The sequence below is a fragment of the Silurus aristotelis genome, assembly GCF_946808225.1.
Source record: "Silurus aristotelis genome assembly, chromosome: 1".
NCBI lineage: Eukaryota > Metazoa > Chordata > Actinopteri > Siluriformes > Siluridae > Silurus > Silurus aristotelis.
The window spans coordinates 20,683,605-20,704,225 of record NC_139574.1 but is presented as its reverse complement, the minus strand read 5'-3'; the positions used below and the strand labels follow the sequence as shown (position 1 = coordinate 20,704,225).

Sequence of the window (20,621 nt, the reverse complement as noted above, 5' to 3'; positions counted from 1 at the left end):
ATCATGTGTGAACATAGTTTATTGGTAACTTCATACCTGAGGAATCCACTGACCAAGTAGCTGCAAACCCTCCTTTGGACACAGTATGGTCAGCCAGGAACACCACTACTAGTTTGTTGGAACCTGATTGGATTGTCCCAGGTGATGTATGACCACAGTATTGTCCAATCATTGGAGCACCTGGAGAACCCCCATTGAAGATGGTCACTGAGTCCCAAGAGCATTGGCTGTGTTCTTCCACTTGGAAGTATGTAAACGTCAGCTGGTCAATTGAACCAAACATAATTAGTACACATTAAAAGGAATGTAAAAAAGTAATGGGTAGGAATCACAATTAGTGGGTGAGCATATATTTACAGTGATGGTATGGCCTTGTGGAGCTTCTAAGAGCCAGGCACAGCGACTAGGGCTTGGGTAGTTTTCTGGAAAACCTGGACTGTTAATGGCCCCTCCCTCACCACTCTGCATGCCTCCACAATCTGAATATCAGGACAGGTTGAAAATAATGACAGTAAAAAATCTAAGGAAAAAAAACTTTTTAGAACTTCTTTCATTTTACTTTCACACAGGAGTCTTTGTGTCAGCAACTGCAGATTGTTACCTGCAAAATAGTATGTAGCTTTGAATCCTAAGTCAACCACTGCTTCATCAGACAGAAAATGAACCCAAAGTTCAGGTGTGGAAACCACAATGGGGACTGCCGGAATGCTCTGACCACAAAATCGGGCCAGAAGTTCGCTGTTTACATCACCTGAAAAGGTGACTTTTATTAATTTAGAACTAAAAAACAAATGAACAAGCAGAGATTTTATTATGCAGTGTCACTCACCAAGTCTGAACTCAAGGTAATCCCATTCACAGGTCTGATGGTGCTCAAGATGCAGGTCATCTAAGATCACCACAATGGATGAGTTCACATGATGAGGATTTTGGATCAGCCACTCACAGTTCAGATTGTTGCTGTAGTTACCAACACCATAGTCAGGGGAGGTAAAGTTCCCTGGTGTATTGAGGATTCCTCCACACACTAAAAAAAGTAAACAGAGACCAAACACAAAACAACACAATATGAAAATTACCATATTTAGCATGTCAATATTTGAATCAAAATACACAGAGGCTACGAGTTCACTCACCTGCTGCCTCAGCAGAGGAGTAGTCAGCAGTAAACCCACCATTAGACACAGAAGAATCAGTGACAAAAATAACAGTCATGGTATTGCCAGAGGACTTCACTTGTGTGCCTGCAGGTACAGAGCCACAGAATCGCTGCACCCGAGGGGAATTGGGCAACAAGCCGTTGATAACCTAAAAGAAATCCCCACAATGTCATGCTAATACCATTATTTACAAATACACCAGGGATTTCTACATTAAACTACTACTACTACTTCTACTGGTGACTTAATTCTTATCATAGGGGGAAAAAAAACACTCACCTCCACATAGTCATATGCACAATTGTTGTGGTCCTCCAGTCTTAGGTCATTAAAAGTGAGGGTGACTCTACGACCCTGAGGCACTGTGATCTTCCAGCGACACACCCGGTTATGAGGGTACAAGTTGGGGTAGTTTGGTGATGAGATGGTGCCAGAGGGTGCATTTAGATCCCCACCACATTCTATAATAAATAAGTGGTTAATGATTGGTTGACCCATGATAGCTACTGGTTGAATGATGAGCTTGTTGTGAATTATAAACCACAGCAACATACCTTCTACACTGGCTTCAAATGAAAGGCTAAATCCTGCTGCATTTACACTACCATCGCTAACAAACTTCACATATGCAAAGCTGTCTCCTGTGTCCATGGGTCCAGGCAGACTGTTTCCACAATACTTTCCTAGAAGGCGGCCTAAAAAAGAGTATATTTCTCATTAATATTTAAGTCAAGTACCTATAGTTATTGTACAAGAAGCCTGCTATTAAATGCAACTCACCAGAAGCATTGTACTCTCGTATTTCTACATAATCATTCGTACAGCCAGCAGAGTCCTGCAGGTTGAAAATTGTAAAGCTCAGGGTCAAGTAGTGTCCAGTGGGGCCTTCCATATACCATTCACAGTTAGAATTGTCTGGGTAATTTGAATGTGGGAATCCTGGACTTTTAATGGTACCACTCTGGCTATTGTATGTGCCACCACATGTAGCTGTTCGGTGCGGGTAAAATAGAAACACACACTTGAATGTATGCACAAACACAGAAATCTGAAAGTGGTTACATTCCAACAGATACTGATATCTAGTTACCTATAGAATACTTGGCCTTAAAGCCCTTGTGTGTGATACTCTGATCTGTGCGAAAACGGAGGTACATAGCAGAGGCTGTGGAATGTTGGGTAGAGGGTTTTGTATTGCCACAGAGCTTGGCAATGAGGTCAGCATTTGAAGTGACACCATCACGCACTTCTAAATAGTCAGATGCACATCTAAGAGAAGAGAATGAACAGAGAGTATATGACATTCCGAGTAAATAAAGATTGGTAATTGCAATTAATAATGCTGAATGAGAATTGTGTCCTTTACCCAGTGTTTGGCTCAATGTAGAACTCCTCAAAGTCCAACTGCACAGACTCCCCATTGGGAACTATTATAATCCAGGCACAGTCAATGTTCTGAGGGTAGTCTGATGGATAATTGGGTGATGTAATATAACCTGGTGGATCGCCAGCTCTTAACTCAATGGATCCTCCACAAGCTGAACAAACACAGTAGTTATTAATCTTTTATCAAATTCAATAACTACACATCGAAGTACGTCATACTATAAACATTATCCTGCATACAATATCCAAATAAGTAATTACATAGGTTTTGCAATACCTGTACTATGGGCTTCAAATAACAGTTTAAATCCAATGCCTTCATTTGAGTTGTCAGAAACAAAATGCACATAAAGATGGTTGTCAGTGGTCTGTGTCAGAGCAGGGGGGGTGGATCCACATAAACGGCCACCTAAAGATGGTGCATTACCGTCCGGCCCATTCTTCAACTAAAAAATATCACATCAGTTAAAAAAAGAAGCACATTTTTCTATTATTTCTATTTTTTTAAATAATACAGATAATACAAATGTACCATCCTGCACAAGCAGCACAAGTTTCTATTTAGAAACTCTATTTCTACAGTATATAGAGATTTAAAATACAGGGTCTGCCTTCCAGAAAAATATTGTAAGCTCAAATTTTGAACCTCCAGGCCTTACCTCCAGATAATCTCCAGTGCTGCATGCTGTGCCAAAGCCTTGCACCTGGAATGGACTCAGGAAAGTAACAGACACTCTATAGCCAGGAGTGACCATTACATGCCAGCTACAGTCCAGGTGGGGTTTGTAATTTTGAGGGTAGTGAGGGGAGCTGAGAACTCCTCTGTCTGCATGGAGCAGACCTCCACATCCTAATAAACACACACCATAAATGTTACAACTACAAGTCAACAGACAAACCATTCACCATTCGTTATTATTTAGACACTGTGATGTCTAAGAAATGTGTATTTATATAGTTTTGTAACTTGCCTTTAGAATACGATGCATTGAAGCCATGGCCATTAAAGATGGCATCCGATGTGAAACGCAGAAACATGGAGTCACCAGTGGAATGAAGAGAACCAGGCAACTCACGGCCACAAAGCCTTGCTAGCTCTGGTGAAAGGTTTGTCTCACCTGAGTTACAAAACATCAAAAGTCCATTTTAGTCTGTTTATCTCTTATTGTAATTCCAGGAAAAAATGGGCGGATTAAGCATAGATGTAGAGTCTCACCATCTCTAATAACTAAACTGTCATACAAACACATGACTTGATCTTCAACGTCCATATACAGCATATTGAGTTCCACAGTGGAGTCTGGTGAACGGATTACCCATGTGCATTCCAGGTTGGGCTCATACTCATTAGGCCAGCCAGGGGAGAAGAGGAACCTGGGTGTGTCTTCAGGCATAAGAACCCCTCCACAAGCACCTTGAAAAACAAGTTTAACATTGCATGCTCTCCACTGGACTAAAAAGCCTTATTCCTCTCATATGCCTTGAAAAAGTAAAGGAATAGATATATCTTCTCTCTTTCCCTTTTCTGATCTCTATCTCACCTGGTGTGATAGTGGGCAAAGGTCCAGAGCTCTGAATTGCTGTCCACTCCACAAGAAAGCCTCTTCCTCCGGTAACAAAGTCTGATTTGAACTCCAAGGTCATGGTGCTTCCAGTGCTTCTAACAGGTTGAGGGCGAATCAGACCACAGAAAACTCCCAGTGGATATGCATGGACATTAGGTCCATCAAATATCTGATAAGCAAAAAAGTGTATGAATTTACACATATCTATGACATGGTATATCATCCTTGAGGGTATATGATTATTTTATAGTCAGTGGATATTAGGGTCAAATTAAAAATGGTATAGGCACCAATCAAAATAAAATTATGATTGATGTGATTCTCTTTTATACTCCTATTCCCCCAAAAAATTCGTAATTTTTAATTGAAAGTCGTAATACATTCAATACCTATTAAAACATCTGCAACTGCTATAATCTATAAAAAATGATAATTTATGTTAATTTATGTAAACCCTTTAACAACAGGTATATTCACTCTCTCTCTTCTTTAAAAAATAAATATGAATAAATCTAATCCACAAAAAACTAGATAAATCCTGCATTTCAGTAGTGATACAAACCTTGAGCTGGTCATAGAGGCAGTTATATAAATCCTCTATATCAATATCCAGAAACCGGATCTCAATGTAGGAGTCTCCACTGACTGTGATGGTCCAGCGGTAGTCTGCATTGTTGGGGTAAGTACGTGGATATAAAGGAGAAGCAATCTGGCCAGAGCTACCTGTGATCTCATTTCCATACACTAAAAAAAAATGTAGAACACAATATAAGCGCTATTTATTAATGTAATTGATAGTTGTGCAAGGTCCAGAAATGACCTTAATGATTAGATTAAGTAAAAGCAAGAGAATAAAATTACAGTGAGTAAATGTGGCCCTGAAGCCAGCTCCACTGATAGATGAGTCTGAGACAAACTTTATCCACAGCACATGACCAACGAGTGAGGTGTAATTAGAAGGAAGGGCATTTCCACAGAAACGGCCAACAAGAGTGCCAGTAGAGTTTCCCTCACGAATTTCCAGGTAGTCATTATTGCAGCCCAGACTCTGCTGCAGCTCGAACAGACTACATTACATAAAAGGAAAACATGATATACATAGAAAAGCATATCAGTTTCTCATTCACCATGCTATCGTTATGCATATGATACAGGTAATATCAAGAGAATGCTTACATGAAAGAGAGCTGAAGACGGTTACCAGGGGAACTAACAATAGTCCATACGCACTCAATGTTGGGTGGGTAGGTGCCTGGATAGTTGGGACTGTTGAAGGCTCCAGACTCCATGTGAAGGTTACCACCACAGCCTGAGAAAGAATAGAACATGTTAGTAACTGACACTCATCTTTTTAGAAACTGAATGCATGAATGCAGGATTTTTCATCCTGAACTGATTATTTATTGCATGCTGACCAGAGGTTGAGGCCATGTACGTTGCTCTGAAGCCTTTCTTAGTCACAGATGAATCAGAGACAAAGTTCACCACTAGTGCATTGCTGAACGAGGTTACTGGATGGGGTATCTCACTTCCACAATAACGACCTGAAAAAGCACAAGAGTTTCTTAAACCACCAACCTTAAATTATAATTAGTTTTTATATTTGAACAATTAAAGGTTGCTGTTTAGAACAGAAGCTTTATTACCAACTGTTGGGGCCTCGTTATTGTTGCCGTCCAAGATCTCAACAGCATCATGGGAGCAGTTTGTGTTCACTATCTCCAGCTCAAAGTCAGTGAAGGAGAGTGTTACATGATTAACTAAATATGGATGAGATAAATGTATAAATGTTATCTTTCAATGCAAATATTAATCTATAAAATTAATAAAAGGTTTAATTCTTCTCACGCACATGGCTCTTGTGCCTCAATGATCCAGCTGCAGTGCTGATTGTTGGGATATGAGTATGGGTAATTTGGGGAAGCAATGTAACCTCCCACATCATCAGCTATCAAGGTAGACCCACATGCTGTATAGAAAAGAAATAATAACATAAAAAAGATATAATAATTACAATATAACCTTTTTGTAGACAATTGATTAAATCAGCTGCAAAGCAACCTAAAATGAAATGCTTTAGACCGATGTTACTAACCCTCAGAGAACACTGCTCTGAAGCCCTTGTGGTTGCTGCTAAGGTCAGATCTAAAGCGGACATAGATGACATTTTTTGTGGAGATGATGAGATCAGGTCTAGAAAACCCACATACTTTCGCAAGCTGAGGGGAATGCTCTCCAGGTCCATCGTGTATCTAAAGTGTAAAAGAAGAACAGACTAAGTCTATTTTAAACAGCTGTACATAGTGTTTAAGGAACAGTCAAGATGTTTGTTTGCAAATTCTTGAAAATAATTAGTAAACTACATTTGGCCATACAAAAGCCAATCAAGTCTAAATGAGGGCGCCAAACACTAGGCACTCACCGCCACATAATCCCAAGCACATGTACTATGACCCTCAATGTCCATGTCAGTAAAGTTGAAGAGAATTCTGTGGCCTGTGTCCACGGTGATAACCCAGGAGCAGTCAACATTGTTGGGGTAGTTGTTTGGAAACTGAGGAGAATGAATCTCTCCTCTAGGAGCTGTGACAGCTCCGCCACAGCCTAAACATATCAGGAAAATAATAATAATGAAGTAGTGCATTTATTTAAAAATTGGAATCAGGTAAAGAACAATAAAGCCAAAAGGGATTGAGTTAGAATCATACGGTCACCATAATGGGAGATTGGGATTGAAAATCACTGCCTACCTCCTTGTGTCTCCTGCCAGCTAGCATTGAAACCCCTCCCGCTGATGTATTCATCACTTTTGAAATGAACAGTGACAGTATTGCCTGTGCTGGACACCTGTAGAGGGTTGTTGGGGGGACGAGTGGTGCAGAGTTGAGCTAGTCTAGGGGAGCTTAAGTCAGGACCACCGTAAACCTGCCGTGAAAAATGCCAAGGTAAACACATGTCTGGATTATAAATGTTTACAATATCATCTGATGATATTTTAAGGCATTATAAACCCCATGGGCCTTTTTTTAGAACTGAGTTATGCATAAAGAGTGAAAATTAAATATCAGAATTGCACAAAATATTATTTGGGGCTGAGCTGGACATGTTACCTCCTAGAGGAAAGCACAGTTCAAAATAGGGAAAAACAATAATGAATTAAAATAATTCCATGGCTTCAGTTTAACAGGTAGGGTATAGATTTATAATATACAAATTATTCTGAGAAAAAAAAATATTCTTGTTCAAGTACTTTTTTATAAACTGGCAGATAATGAGGATGTAAATAATAAAGCCATATTATTAAATAAAACCAAATTTAACCAAATAATAATAATAATGTGTTTATTACATATTCTAAATATGTATAAGTATAAATAGTTAAGTGACTTTTGGGTAGCAGAACTAGCAAGAAATTATACAGCATCAATACAATTAGCAAACTGGGGCAAATTTATGCATGTGTGAGGGTTTGCTTTAGAGAAAGTTGCAAATAAAGCCTGGGTTCTAATCTTTGATTTTTCCTTTTTTTTCTTCCACCCTGCTAACTCCATTCACTGCTATTGTGGTAGTCAGCATTCCAAAGGTCTGAGGTACTCACACACACCCTTAACAGTGCCCACTGAGCTTGATGTGTGCCAACATGGCACGCACACACATACATACACACACACAGTGTGATCTGATTACTGCTATGCAACCCTAGGAAAAGTGTTGAATCCTATAACAAATTCATATTCAGGCAAAATTCTAAGATAATATAACAGTGGTTGTTAGCATAACTATATGTATTTTGTATTAATATAAATATGAATAGTGTTTTGTATTAGATGTTTGAGTTGAAATCACTAGACACTTTGGACACTAGCTAAAACAGCAGCATGTTGATTGTGTTATTACACTTAAAAATAGATCTCAGTTTTGCATTCTTTAACTGAGAAACAATTGTATTTCTGTACTAAGCATGTGCATATGCTCTTCATAATTTACACTATCATTCTAAAATTGCAGTGTGATTTCATGAAAGCCATGAAGAAGGTTACACAATAGCAAAAAGATAGGGATGAACAGAACTATTCTTTACCTCTAGCATGTCATAGTTACAGTCAGGATGGTATTCTATATCAAACTCATGAATGGTAATGGTGATGCTGCTGCCTGGGCTAGTCTGGATGTGCCAGACACACTCCCGATTTTCTGGATATCTGTTAGGATAGCCAGGGCTGTTAAAGGAGCCAGCGGGTCCAAAGAGATCTCCACCACAACCTGCAGGGGGAAATGACACTTCTGAGTATGAAGCATATGACCTTCTTGCTTTCATGTGTTTATCATGACATCATATTCTTGACAGCATTAGAAACTATGTTTGCAATTAATAACCTAAAACAAAAAAATAAGATATGAGTGAGATATGAGTGAGAGATAACATTAGGTAGTCTTTGGAGAAGACAAAATGTGAAAGCATATTAGAGATGTTCAAAATGATGTGACCTTTGGCATTGTTTTCATATATTCAACATTCATCAATCATTACCAGCAAAATAATTATAAGCCTGTCAGTCTTAGCACTAAGGTGATAACAGTGTTTGAACACAAGAAAAGAGCTGCATCTCTAATCTGTGCCACAATTATTTTTTTTTTATCTTTAATCAATAAAGTCAATCCACATGGGAAATGAAGAGTGGATTGGAGGGTTTTTTTTTAAATCTTTTATTATACATATTACAATGTTATCCAACCTAGTCTTCAGGTAGAAAAATGAATGCAATACTACTATCCTCTCATATATAAATGCTACTATACTAGGTATTCTTGCTTCTGTGTGAGGGGGCTCTATTTGTTCTAGTGCTTTGTACAGTGAGCTGAATGCTGTGCTGACCCTCAGTGTGCTGTTCCAGTAAAAATAAATGTAACCACACCCAACAGCTCAGTGACTCATGATCTCTGGGCATTAGCTCCACACACAGAATGTCACGCTCTGGAATGGCAACCACCACTAAAATATAATACACAAAGTACAACCACTGTACACATTACACTTTCTAGTCCTCATGATTTAATACTCCTATCATTACTATTAGTTTTTTTTTTTTATGTTAGCAAAACAATACTCCTCAATAACAGTGACATGTGACATCAATGCTGGTCCCGTTCAATTCAAGACTCCATGGTTGGGTTGCAATAGTAGTATGGAATGTGGTGTGAAATAACTTCTCTTTAAAGAAGAATGTTGCCTGTTTTTTTTAACACTCCCATTATGGAAAAATTTATGCATGGCAGCCCCATGTACACATTGGCCTACAATGTGCTAATACATACATTTGCATATATGCAGAACACCTTTAACTTGTGAAAATGTCCAAAAAATGATGATTGGGATATGAAATAGCATATAAAATATGCTGTATGTACAGTATGTATGTATGCAAAAAATTTAGATCCCGCTTTCACAATCAAAATCAAACTGTGAGCACTATGCTAAATTTCTCACATCTCCAGTAATGTCCTGAGGATCATTCTGAGGCAGAGTGATAGTCACTAACTCACTTTTTCTAAAGGACCAAGGACCTACATTGCATTACCTTAAGCTTATTTTCCAGTATTTAATATTATTTCATTTTATTCCTACCATTTTGGTACCAGAGCATCCGGAAACCAGCTTTGGAAACACTGAAATCAGAGTGGAACATAACATGCAGGCTGCTCCCTGTGGTAGTGTTTGCTGGAGGAGGTACATTGTCACAGAATCTACCAATAAGAGGAGCTTGTGCATTTGGACCATCATAAAGCTAGAAAAACACAGAAAAAGATACAGAGATGTTAAAAATTTGTTTTTACTTTTAAGTCTGTGTCAGGGGATCATACAGGAACTCAGGGTGCAAAGGTACACTTTAAACAAACATATTTTGACTCTACTTAGGTAAAGCACATTGTTATTTTTTTTGTTTGAATAACACCACCATAACAACAAAAGCACTGTAAAAGATTCAAAAGATTTAAGATTTAAATTACATTCTAGCACATTTTTTTTTTCTTTGCTGACCTCAAATGGCACATAGGTATGAGTACTGTAAAAACTAAATGTTCACTGTTGAACAAAACTGGCTGAGAAATGAACTTTTCAATGAGCCTACATTAGAAAATCCCCTATGTCTCCTGTGGGCCCCATGATGTCATGACTGTTTGAATCACCATGGTGATGAAGGAACCAAGTAAATCTCACTCTCTCTCTAACTGTGAGCTTTCAAATATTTTGCCAGTGAGTAAGTAAGAATAAATAATGACTGCTCTCAGAGATCCCAACTACAGCTACATCTTAAAGAGAATTAGACAAAAATAATGCCAATGTATAGAAGATTTTGCAATATTATAATTTCGACTTTTACTTTGAGTAAAAATGCACGAAGGCTGTGAGACCAATTATGAATGTCTTACAGACAGCCTTTTAAGAAAAATTATCTGACATTTACCTCCAAGTCAAACTTACCTCCAAGTAGTCATAGGCACAGCTAGGTCGGAAACCCTCAATGTTAAAGGAAGTGAAGGTATAGTTGATAGTGTTGCCCATAGTAACCTGGATTGTCCAACTGCAGCGAGCATTAAACGGGTAGTCGTTGGGAAAATTCTCACTCTCAATCACACCATTTGACTGGTTGGTAATTACAATACCCTGGCAATCTGTGGAGTACAGGACATATCAATTGAACAATAATGACACCCTATGATATGTAATTATATGTTTGTGTGCCATAAAAAAAATATTGTACACATACAGTATATTGAACTACTTTATATGATAAAAGGTTTGTTGACACCTGACCATTACAACCATGTGTGCTTTTTAAACATTAGATTTCCTCCCAGATTTCTTTTGCTTTCACTGCAAAAGGCTTTCTATTTGATTTTTCAGTTTGGTGCTGGGCATTTGCTCATTCAGTTACAAGATAATTACTGAGGTCAGACACTGATGTCAGACAAGGAAGTGTTCCAGTCAGCATTCCGGTTCATTTTTAAATGTTTTCATCGAGGTTGGGGTGAAGACTATGTGCTGGACACTTTTCCATTTGACAAATTGTGTCTTCATTGACCTTATTTTGAGCACAGAGGCCTTATCATATTTTTAACAGTTTGTGGAAGGAGCATATACAGTATGGGTGTAATGGTCGGGTGTTAACCAAACATACAGTTTATATTACAGAGTGATAATACATTGATTAATTTTCCTTTGTCTGCAAAAAAAGAAAGAATGAAAGAAAAGTGCCAGTCATATTAGCTACTATCACTGCAAAGTAAGAAATAAAGGCAGATTTCATTGCACCTGATTACTCATTGTCTAAGTTTAATTTCCACAACTTAACAGGGGACAGGACATTCTTCAGGGTAATGTGCTTGCTTCAGCTACAAACAACCGCTGTTCTGTATTATACTGAACAATGGTTGAGAAAATCACAGATGAACTCTCAATAGCCACACTAATCCATGAAATAGAATTTTTTTTTTAAATGTGAAACTTGACAATTGTATTATCAAGCAAGTCTGTTCACTTACAAGAAATATAGGAGGCTACAAAGCCCCCTGCATTTATGATGGCGTCTGTGCGCAGTTTGACATACAGATGCTCTTTGGTGGAGTTAATGGGGGCAGGAATCTGGTTTCCACATAGTTTGGCCAACTCACGAGCATTTGTGCTGTTTCCATCATACACCTAAGAACACACAAATAAATGGAAATCACAAATCAGCTTACAGAATCTTCTGAATGTTAAAGAGTTCAGTGAAATGAGTGCCTCTTCTTACTGCCAGGTAATCATAAGCACAGCCATTGCTGGATTCGAGATGAAAGTTTTCAAAGCTGAGGTGGATTTGATTTCCTCCACTGGTTTTAATGTGCCAATAGCATTCACTATTAGGGTGGTAGGACAGGGGGTAGTTAGGGGAAGTGAAACTACCAACACTGGTGGTCAGAGTTCCTCCACAACCTATGGAAAGGAGAATTAAGGTGGCAATACATTGAAAAAATAAAATATACTTTTCAAATATTAAGCTTGTGATTTAAATGAGCACAATTCATTTCCAGCTAATTTTGGGAGACTTTTAGACATTATTTTTGTCCCAAACAATCCTCTGACAAAATATATGTCTATGTTCTGTCCAGACAAATTGGGTAATACATAAATACATTTAATTAAAAAAATAAATCTTTGGTATTGGGAGGTTGTAATTCCCTTTGTAGCAACAAAAAAAAGATCGAGGGATCATAAATACTGGTTGGGGAAACATTGAAATATCCTTTTTTTTTTCTTCTTCTTTTTTGCAAAAAAAAGGAAATTGCAAATACCTGTTTGTGTGCCATCCCAGTGTGCAGAGAAGCCTTTATATGTTAGTGATGAGTCTGAGCGGAATTTGATCCACAGTCTGTTACTATGTGATAGCACTAAAGGTGGAGCCTGGTTTGAGCAGTATCGACCGATTAGAGGTGATGTTTCGTAGCCTCCATCTCTGCAAGAAATGAAAGTCTATGTCAGAATAGGATTAAGCAAGAGAGTAGATGCAGAACATTTAAAATGAGTTCCTTACCTGATTTCTACATAGTCCAATAAGCAGCTACTGCCAGTTTCCAGGCTAAAATCTGTAAAGTTCAACATGATCTGATTGTTGATCTGGACTATAATTCTGAAGATGCACTCGCGGTTGTTGGGGTAGTTGTCGGGGTAGTTGGGTGAGGTGAACACTCCAGATGGAGTTGTGAACACTGCACTGCAGTCTAAAGGCAATGGCAAATGTCAGTCAGTGTCTGATTATAACATTTGTTAATACCAAAAAAGTTTTATGGTTTATTGACTGCTGTATTATTGAAAGACATTGTGAAGCATTATACATTTAGATATTTTCTACCTGTAGTTGCATTGATTGAGACGTAATTGGCGGCAAATCCTTCAGTTGCCAGGCTGACGTCTGTGACAAACAAAACTGTCATGAGGTTGTCAGTGCTGGTAAGGGAGGGTGGAACCGACCGCCCACAATACCTAAGTAAATGGGTGTAAAATGTGTAAAATGGTTATATAATTGTGTTACATTTTTTGCATCATATCAATTGACTTTAATATACTAATACTTTTACCTGCCCAGAAGGTGCCCAGTCTGAACCGTGCCATTGTCATATACCTCCACATAGTCGAAATCACAGTTAGCATGATACTCCAGGTTGAAGGAGGTAAAAGACAGTCTGATGATGTTTCCAGGCGATACAGCAATGTGCCAGGAGCAGTTGGCACCATGAGGGTAAATGGTAGGGTGACCAGGACTAGTAAAGCTACCTGTAGGAGCTGTGAGAGTGTCTCCACAGCCTGTTTATAAAATACATTAAATTAACTTTTAACCATTTTACAGCAGAAAATGATCCATATTATACCACTATGATACATTACCTTCCATAACAGATGCATACTCTGCAGTAAAGCCATGATTGCTGATTGAAGCATCAGTTCTAAATGCTATATACATGTTTTTCTGTGTAGACTGCAACATACTGGGAACCTGGTTTCCACAATATCGGCCAATCAAGGGAGAGCTGGATGTAGCACCATCTCTTACCTATGAAAGCACGGAAGTTGATGATATTTATTTACGCATTATAATTGCATCTTGTAATGCTATGAAGGCCAGAAATGTACTAGTGTGATTAATGGATTCAATGAGAAACTTTTGACTTTGTAAAGCTACATAGTAAACTGTTTCTTACCTCTACATAGTCAAACAAGCATCCTGAAATGTCCTCAACATCAAAGGTGAGAAAGTTGAGTGTTACAACATAGCCATTGGGCTGATTGATGACCCACTCACACATCTTGTTGTGAGGGTAGGGGTTGGGGTGAAGAGGTGTGCGAATCTGGCCTGAACCTGAGAGAATTCCTCCGCAGTCTGAAAAAGACAAATGTCTTTATTTTTCGAATCAGAATATTCACACTGTGCTCACCGGGCATAAGGACTTTTTTTTTTACATTCATTAAAACATCTATCTCCAGTCATAAAACAAATACAGTAGTTATTTCTAGGCCCAGCTTTTGAAACATTAATCATCAAAAGTCATATTTCCTCTACAGCGGTGATTGATGCCATGCAGACAAAAACCAGCCATGTTTGCCTTTACTGTCTTAATAGCATAAATACAAGACTTACTGATTTCATATACAGCCCTAAATCCAGCACGGCTGACAGAGTTGTCAGATTTAAAGCGGATCCAAAGGGTATTAGCAGATGATAAGATGGGGGCTGGTAGTGTTGTACCACAGTACTTTCCAAAGAGTGGGGCTGTTTCCCCTGGGCCATCGCGCACCTGAAACAAGAAATACATTTTTTAGTTAAATAATTATTTATTATTTATTACTAGCTATTCTTACACACAGTCAATCTAGTTTTCTCCACTTTGCTCACACAACCACACACAGCATGAAATACCTCCACATAATCATATTCACAGCCACTGTGAAGTTCCAGGTCCATATGCGTGAAGTTCAATGCCACTCGTTCACTTCGAGGCAGCCGGATCACATAAATGCACTGTTTATTTTCTGCATAGTTATTAGGCCAGTTGGGGGAGATGATAATGCCCTGACTTTCTGTGTATGTTCCACCACATCCAGGGTCAGCTACAACACACAGACAATTAGTGTAGTAAAAGTAAAAATTTAGTTAAGTTAAGTAAAAATCTTTCTGGCATAAGTGTCATAAATAATAATAAAGATTGATATATAGAGAAAGAATGTTAAGAGAAAAACTACAAATGTAATGAACAAATGAAGGAATACATGAATCCATGCTCATGCAAACAGTTTTTTATGAACTTTGAAATCTCTTTGGCATATCCTCTCATTTACTAGTCATAAAAAATGTTATAGCTACATTATGAGGCCATGACATGGCAATAAAATGCAGGATTTATAGCTTTATTCCTATTTGCGCAAGCATAATTAAACAATAATTGAACATTTAAATTCCAAGCTGTCAGATAATTAACAGCATTTTTTTATGTCAAAATTACACATCAAATCATACATTTGAAAGAAGATATCATATGTCATATGTACATAAATATTTAATTGACAATTCCATAAATCATAGTGTTGGCATTTGGATCAACACTTACAACATATACTCACTTTGAGAGGTGGTGTATGTGATATGGAAGCCCTTGTCAGTGATAACATAATCAGAATGGAAGTGGATCCAGGCAGCAGGGCCCGTAGTCTGCAGTGGTGGTGGAGAAGCACTGCTACAGTATCGGTTTAGAAGTGGGTCCTCAGGAAGCAGGCCATCTCTTATCTAGAGCAGAAAGTGTGAATCACATGAGGTTGTAATTAAATCTACATTTTAAAGACAAACAATTAAAGCATTTGTACATGGCATCTAATGTTCAAATGTCAACCTACTTCAAGATAATCATAGTTGCAGTCAGGATGATGCTCAAGACTCAGTGTTCCGAAAGCAAAAGTAATGATCAGCCCTGGACCCACATCAATTGTCCAATAGCAGTCACGGCTCGGTGGGTAGTTGCCTGGGTAGCCAGGTGATTTGATGTCACCATAAGGATTGGTCAAATGCCCACCACACACTGGATACAAAATATACAAACAAATATCATCATCATCATCATCATCATCATCATCATCATCAACAACTACACTACTACTACTGCTACTGCTACTGCTACTGCTACTACTACTCCCACTACTACAACTACAACTACTACTACCACTACAACTACTACTACCACTACTACTACAAATATTACTACAACCACCACCACTACTACTAATACTACCACTACTACTACTACAACCACCACTACCACTACTACTACTACTACAACCACTACTACCACCACTACTACTACTACTACCACTACCACCACTACCACTACTACTACCACTACAACTACAAATATTACTACAACCACCACCACTACTACTACTACAACTACTACTACAACTACCACCACTACCACTACAACCACTACTACCACCACTACCACTACTACTACTACTACCACCACTACCACTACCACTACTACTACTACCACCACTACCACTACTGCCACCACTACCACCACTACCGCCACCACTACCACTACAACCACTACTACCACCACTACCACCACTACTACTACTACTACTACCACCACTACCACTACTACTACTACCACCACTAACACTACTACTACTACCACTACTACTACTACAACTACTACTACTACTACTACTACTACAACTACTACTACCACTACCACTACTACAACTACTACTACTACTACTACTACTACTACTACTACTACTACAAATATTACTACAACCACCACTACTACTACTACTACTACTTCCACCACTACTACCACTACTACTACTACTACAACTACCACCACTACTACTACTACCACTACTACTTCTACAACCACCACTACTACTACAACTACTACTACTACTACCACCACTACCACTACTACCACTACCACTACTACCACCACTACCACTACTACCACTACCACCACTACCACTACTACCACCACTACTACTACTACTACTACCACCACTACAACTACCACTACTACCACTACAACTACCACTACTACCACTACTACCACTACAACTACCACTACTACTACTACTACCACTACTACCACCACTACCATTACAACTACTACTACTACTCTGCCAGACCTCTAATTATTAAAAGGTGTATAAATTGTACCTGGTATTTGGGCCTGCCATGACACAGTGAATCCACCCTTGTTGATTATGTGATCAGAACGGAACCAGAAGTACAAAGAATTGTGGGAACTGAAAAGCTCAGCTGGAGCATTAGTGCCACAGTATTTTCCAAGCATGTAGCCAGATGCACTCTCTCCATCATGAATCTGTAAGAAGTCAAAGCTGCACGTGGAGCTATGCTCTAGGTCAAAAAAAGGGAATGTGATCCGCAGAATCTGGCAGAGAAAAAACAAAGGTACATTTTATCAGTTTTGGAACAAATTCAAGCTGTTAGATGTAGTTTTATTTAACGTTTATAGAGATTCTCTCTGACCTTGTCTGCATCAGTTCTGACCACCCAGGCACAACTGACCATATGGTCATACTGGTCATGTCCAGGAGTGTTGGGATAACTAAATGTGCCAGCCGGACCCTCTAGGACTCCTCCGCACTCTGAACCACACATTAACACAGGTTAAAGACTATTAATAGAGTATTGTTTAAGTGAATGCGGACACGCCAATAAAGAACAAACCTTGTTGTGGGGTCTGGCACTGTGGGCCTGTCCACTGTGATGTACAGGTACAAATGTAGCCATTAATTCCATCAGTGCAAGTGCCTCCATTCTGGCAGGGGTTGCTTGCACACTCGTTGACATTCTGGTCACAATTCCGGCCTGTCCAGCCTGGGTCACAGTGGCAGATATAACCACTGGCTATGTTCTACGGCATATAGATTTGTTCATCAGACTTCCAAACAAGCTTAGCAATAGATAACACAGAGAACAAAATGTACTGTATATAAAATAGATATGCATATTAAAAATAGACATCTTCAAAGATTTTGTAAGTTACCTCACACTGCCCATTGACACATGGGTGTGTGGTGCCACAAGTGTCAGTGATTTGAGTACAGCCAGAAGGACCAAATCCATTCCCCACATAGCCAGGGGGACAAGTACATGTAGGGATATTGCTGCCTGAAAAAAAAGTAGTGTTTATGAATGTAATAACATTAATATGGTTGTAGGAAAAAAAAATTATGTACTGTTTATTTAATTTGAAATGTATTTTAAAACCTACAATTCAGATGTTACAAATCAGGAGGCAGATTCATTGTGATAACTATTGCATTGTGAGCAGTTTTGTTATCAAGTAACATATAGCAATGGTGCACTTACATTGTAAATCCTAACGACTTAGTCTTTTCCTAAGTGTCACTGGTCATGTGCTACTGTGCAGAATGCCTATTGTAAAAAATGTGTACGTGTGAGAGAGAGAAACCTGGAACAGAGGAACAAGTGGCCAGTGGATAACATCCTCCATTGTTAGTTGAGCATATGTCAGCCTGGGTGCAAGTCTTTCCATCTCCTTCATAACCTACACAAAAAGTAATTGAGACCCTGACATTATTTCAGCGCTAAATTATGAAAAACAAAAATAATTTTACAGCTTCCTCTGCTTGTCATGTCTACTTAATACAGTATTATTATTTTATAAAGCATTTGGAAAATAGGAACTAATGAAAAGAATTTTAAAAACAAAAAAACGTATAATCAGGTTTTATGGTGAATTGAATACCTGGAGGACACTGTCCACAGTGAAAAGAGCCCATGGTGTTGAGACAGGGCACCATTGGGGAGGTAGAACATCCTCCGTTGTTGGTTTCACACTCATTTACATCCTGACAGCTGTAGCCATTGCCCTGCCAGCCTGGATGGGTGATATAGGATTTGGATGCATTACTTTCACCAGAATAATAATGCTACGTTGTGATTAAGACATTGGAATTACAACTCGTTCATTAAGACATAATGCAACTTTTTGTAGATGATCCAATAGGATCTAAAATGTGTACTCATAATATTCCCACACATGACTCCAGAGAAACTTGGCTGATATCTCACCTGCTGGACAAGCACCACAAAAGAAGGAGCCTAAAGTGTTGAAGCACTGTACAGGGGGATTAGTGGAGCAAGGCTTGTTGGGGAGGCTACACTCATCCACATCTGCTGTGCAGGCAGCGCTGCCAGGGGGTGACATCCACCCAGCTTCACATATGCACTTGTATTTGGGCTGTTAGGAGAGAAAGCAAAAAGCAAAAGAAAACGGATACATTTCGGCCATTTAAAATAACTGACAAAACAGTACACTTGAAAGAGTTAAAATGCTCAAAATGCGCTCAAGTGCAGCTTATTATCCATTGTTAAGGAACAAATTCTCTAAATACAACACTAATTCAAAAAAGGTATTGTGATTCTAGTATTAAATATGCCTTTAAATGGAAAAGGCACCCTGATTCAACCATGTTTACTTTGGTTAGCAGTTTGCTACGTTAACCACAATGGTAACCACAACTACCCACCGACAACATAACACTAATGGGTGCAGTGGAAATTAGCTCTCCGTTTGTCTCAAATTAAAAATACATATTTAACAGAGTCTTATTACTTCCACCAAATATTTCAATGAACAATTCCTTTAATATAAAATTTAACATCACTGGAATATGCTGAACAGAAATGAGGTAACAGCAAAACCCTGACTGTTACCTTAATTTCCGGACTATAAAGCGCACCCATATATATAAGCCGCACCCACTGAATTTGGCAAAGATTTTTACTTTAAACATAAATAAGCCACAGGTGTCTACACTGAAACGAATGAACTTTACACAGGCTTTAAGGAAAGACAGTGTCTGTTACACGGTGTAACGGGTGAAATATTTTGCGGCTCCTTTAAGAGCAAAGCGGCATTTTGGGAATAGCCTGCATTTTTCCGGTATTACTGAATGTGTGCAAGACCGAGGAATATGTCCTTATTATTTTCTGATGCTCATTTCTAAGTTTCTTTGACTAACCCGTAACGTTGTTGCCAAGAAAAATAAAAAAGCACAAGTTTTGGAATTATCCCTTAACCCTGACTCAACACGTTACAACGGCTTGTATCTAAACAGTAGCCTACCAAGAAAGTCATTGTTCACTGTCTTCCTCCTTCCTATCACAACTATTTCTCTCGGGAGTTTTTCTTTTGGCATCGTCGTGCGTAAAAAAAAAAAACTTTTTTACTCCCGATGCCGTGCAGCTCAGAACACAGGTGAGGTGCGTTTTTTCGTTTCCATTCGGAAATGTTATTGGTCTAATGTTATGTCGCTCAGTTTTTTGGCTTGAAGTTTGTGAAACCGGGAAAAAACCCAGGAAAAATCCATAAATAAGCCGCTTAGTTGTTTAAGCCGCGGGGTTCAAAATGTGGGGAAAAAAGTAGCGGCTTATAGTCAGAAAAATACGGTAATCACATATGTGAATTTATTTAGGTTTATCTGCCATTAAATACCATTGTAACTGCTGGAGAAAATGTGGTGAGAATCCTGTGACATAAGAGAAGCACACACTCTCTCCTGTTTATCAGGAGTAACAAAAATACAATACTAATCAACAGATTTCCACAAATTATAACATCATGTTTCATGTGTCTCAGGGTGAATTTCTCCTTGGGGTTAGGGTTAGGATTATATTTGCCATTAATATTAATTAACCAAGAAATAGAGATAAATCTATCACATAACTCAGCAACCTTATTCTATTTGTACAAGTACTTAATCATAGATTATTACCTGGTTCGGTGTTACTCTGTCTGAATCAATGCAGATCCCATGGACACACAAGTCCTGATTTCCTCCTGCACAGTCATCATAGCGAGAGGTGCAGTGGGGTCCATACCACTCTGGCAGGCAATTACAACTAACATAAAAAAAATGTAAATAGTCTAAAAT

At 38.6% G+C, this 20,621-nt stretch overlaps 1 protein-coding gene across 1 annotated transcript in view; it reads right to left on the bottom strand.

The window, feature by feature from the left end:
- The window catches only part of cubn (cubilin (intrinsic factor-cobalamin receptor)), a 29,474-nt gene that overhangs the window by 7,131 nt on the left and 1,722 nt on the right, over positions 1-20,621 (bottom strand). Inside the window, exons 6-52 of the mRNA XM_083557148.1 lie at positions 20,463-20,589; positions 18,757-18,925; positions 18,431-18,562; positions 18,134-18,229; positions 17,705-17,829; positions 17,386-17,572; positions 17,185-17,303; positions 16,852-17,086; positions 15,537-15,718; positions 15,267-15,429; positions 14,566-14,756; positions 14,287-14,443; positions 13,850-14,028; positions 13,536-13,701; positions 13,229-13,454; positions 13,003-13,133; positions 12,685-12,871; positions 12,446-12,606; positions 11,905-12,086; positions 11,657-11,813; positions 10,596-10,786; positions 9,738-9,897; positions 8,193-8,374; positions 6,862-7,036; positions 6,534-6,715; positions 6,207-6,363; positions 5,964-6,080; positions 5,758-5,871; positions 5,527-5,655; positions 5,288-5,420; positions 4,973-5,178; positions 4,674-4,855; positions 4,088-4,280; positions 3,763-3,960; positions 3,518-3,664; positions 3,206-3,396; positions 2,824-2,992; positions 2,527-2,698; positions 2,251-2,429; positions 1,941-2,150; positions 1,715-1,855; positions 1,440-1,621; positions 1,137-1,308; positions 830-1,027; positions 602-751; positions 358-479; positions 37-262 (exon numbers count right to left, since the gene is read on the bottom strand). Coding sequence (XP_083413274.1) covers positions 37-262; positions 358-479; positions 602-751; positions 830-1,027; positions 1,137-1,308; positions 1,440-1,621; positions 1,715-1,855; positions 1,941-2,150; positions 2,251-2,429; positions 2,527-2,698; positions 2,824-2,992; positions 3,206-3,396; positions 3,518-3,664; positions 3,763-3,960; positions 4,088-4,280; positions 4,674-4,855; positions 4,973-5,178; positions 5,288-5,420; positions 5,527-5,655; positions 5,758-5,871; positions 5,964-6,080; positions 6,207-6,363; positions 6,534-6,715; positions 6,862-7,036; positions 8,193-8,374; positions 9,738-9,897; positions 10,596-10,786; positions 11,657-11,813; positions 11,905-12,086; positions 12,446-12,606; positions 12,685-12,871; positions 13,003-13,133; positions 13,229-13,454; positions 13,536-13,701; positions 13,850-14,028; positions 14,287-14,443; positions 14,566-14,756; positions 15,267-15,429; positions 15,537-15,718; positions 16,852-17,086; positions 17,185-17,303; positions 17,386-17,572; positions 17,705-17,829; positions 18,134-18,229; positions 18,431-18,562; positions 18,757-18,925; positions 20,463-20,589 — 7,850 coding nt within the window. The remainder of the gene's footprint in view (positions 1-36; positions 263-357; positions 480-601; positions 752-829; positions 1,028-1,136; positions 1,309-1,439; positions 1,622-1,714; positions 1,856-1,940; positions 2,151-2,250; positions 2,430-2,526; positions 2,699-2,823; positions 2,993-3,205; positions 3,397-3,517; positions 3,665-3,762; positions 3,961-4,087; positions 4,281-4,673; positions 4,856-4,972; positions 5,179-5,287; positions 5,421-5,526; positions 5,656-5,757; positions 5,872-5,963; positions 6,081-6,206; positions 6,364-6,533; positions 6,716-6,861; positions 7,037-8,192; positions 8,375-9,737; positions 9,898-10,595; positions 10,787-11,656; positions 11,814-11,904; positions 12,087-12,445; positions 12,607-12,684; positions 12,872-13,002; positions 13,134-13,228; positions 13,455-13,535; positions 13,702-13,849; positions 14,029-14,286; positions 14,444-14,565; positions 14,757-15,266; positions 15,430-15,536; positions 15,719-16,851; positions 17,087-17,184; positions 17,304-17,385; positions 17,573-17,704; positions 17,830-18,133; positions 18,230-18,430; positions 18,563-18,756; positions 18,926-20,462; positions 20,590-20,621) is intronic.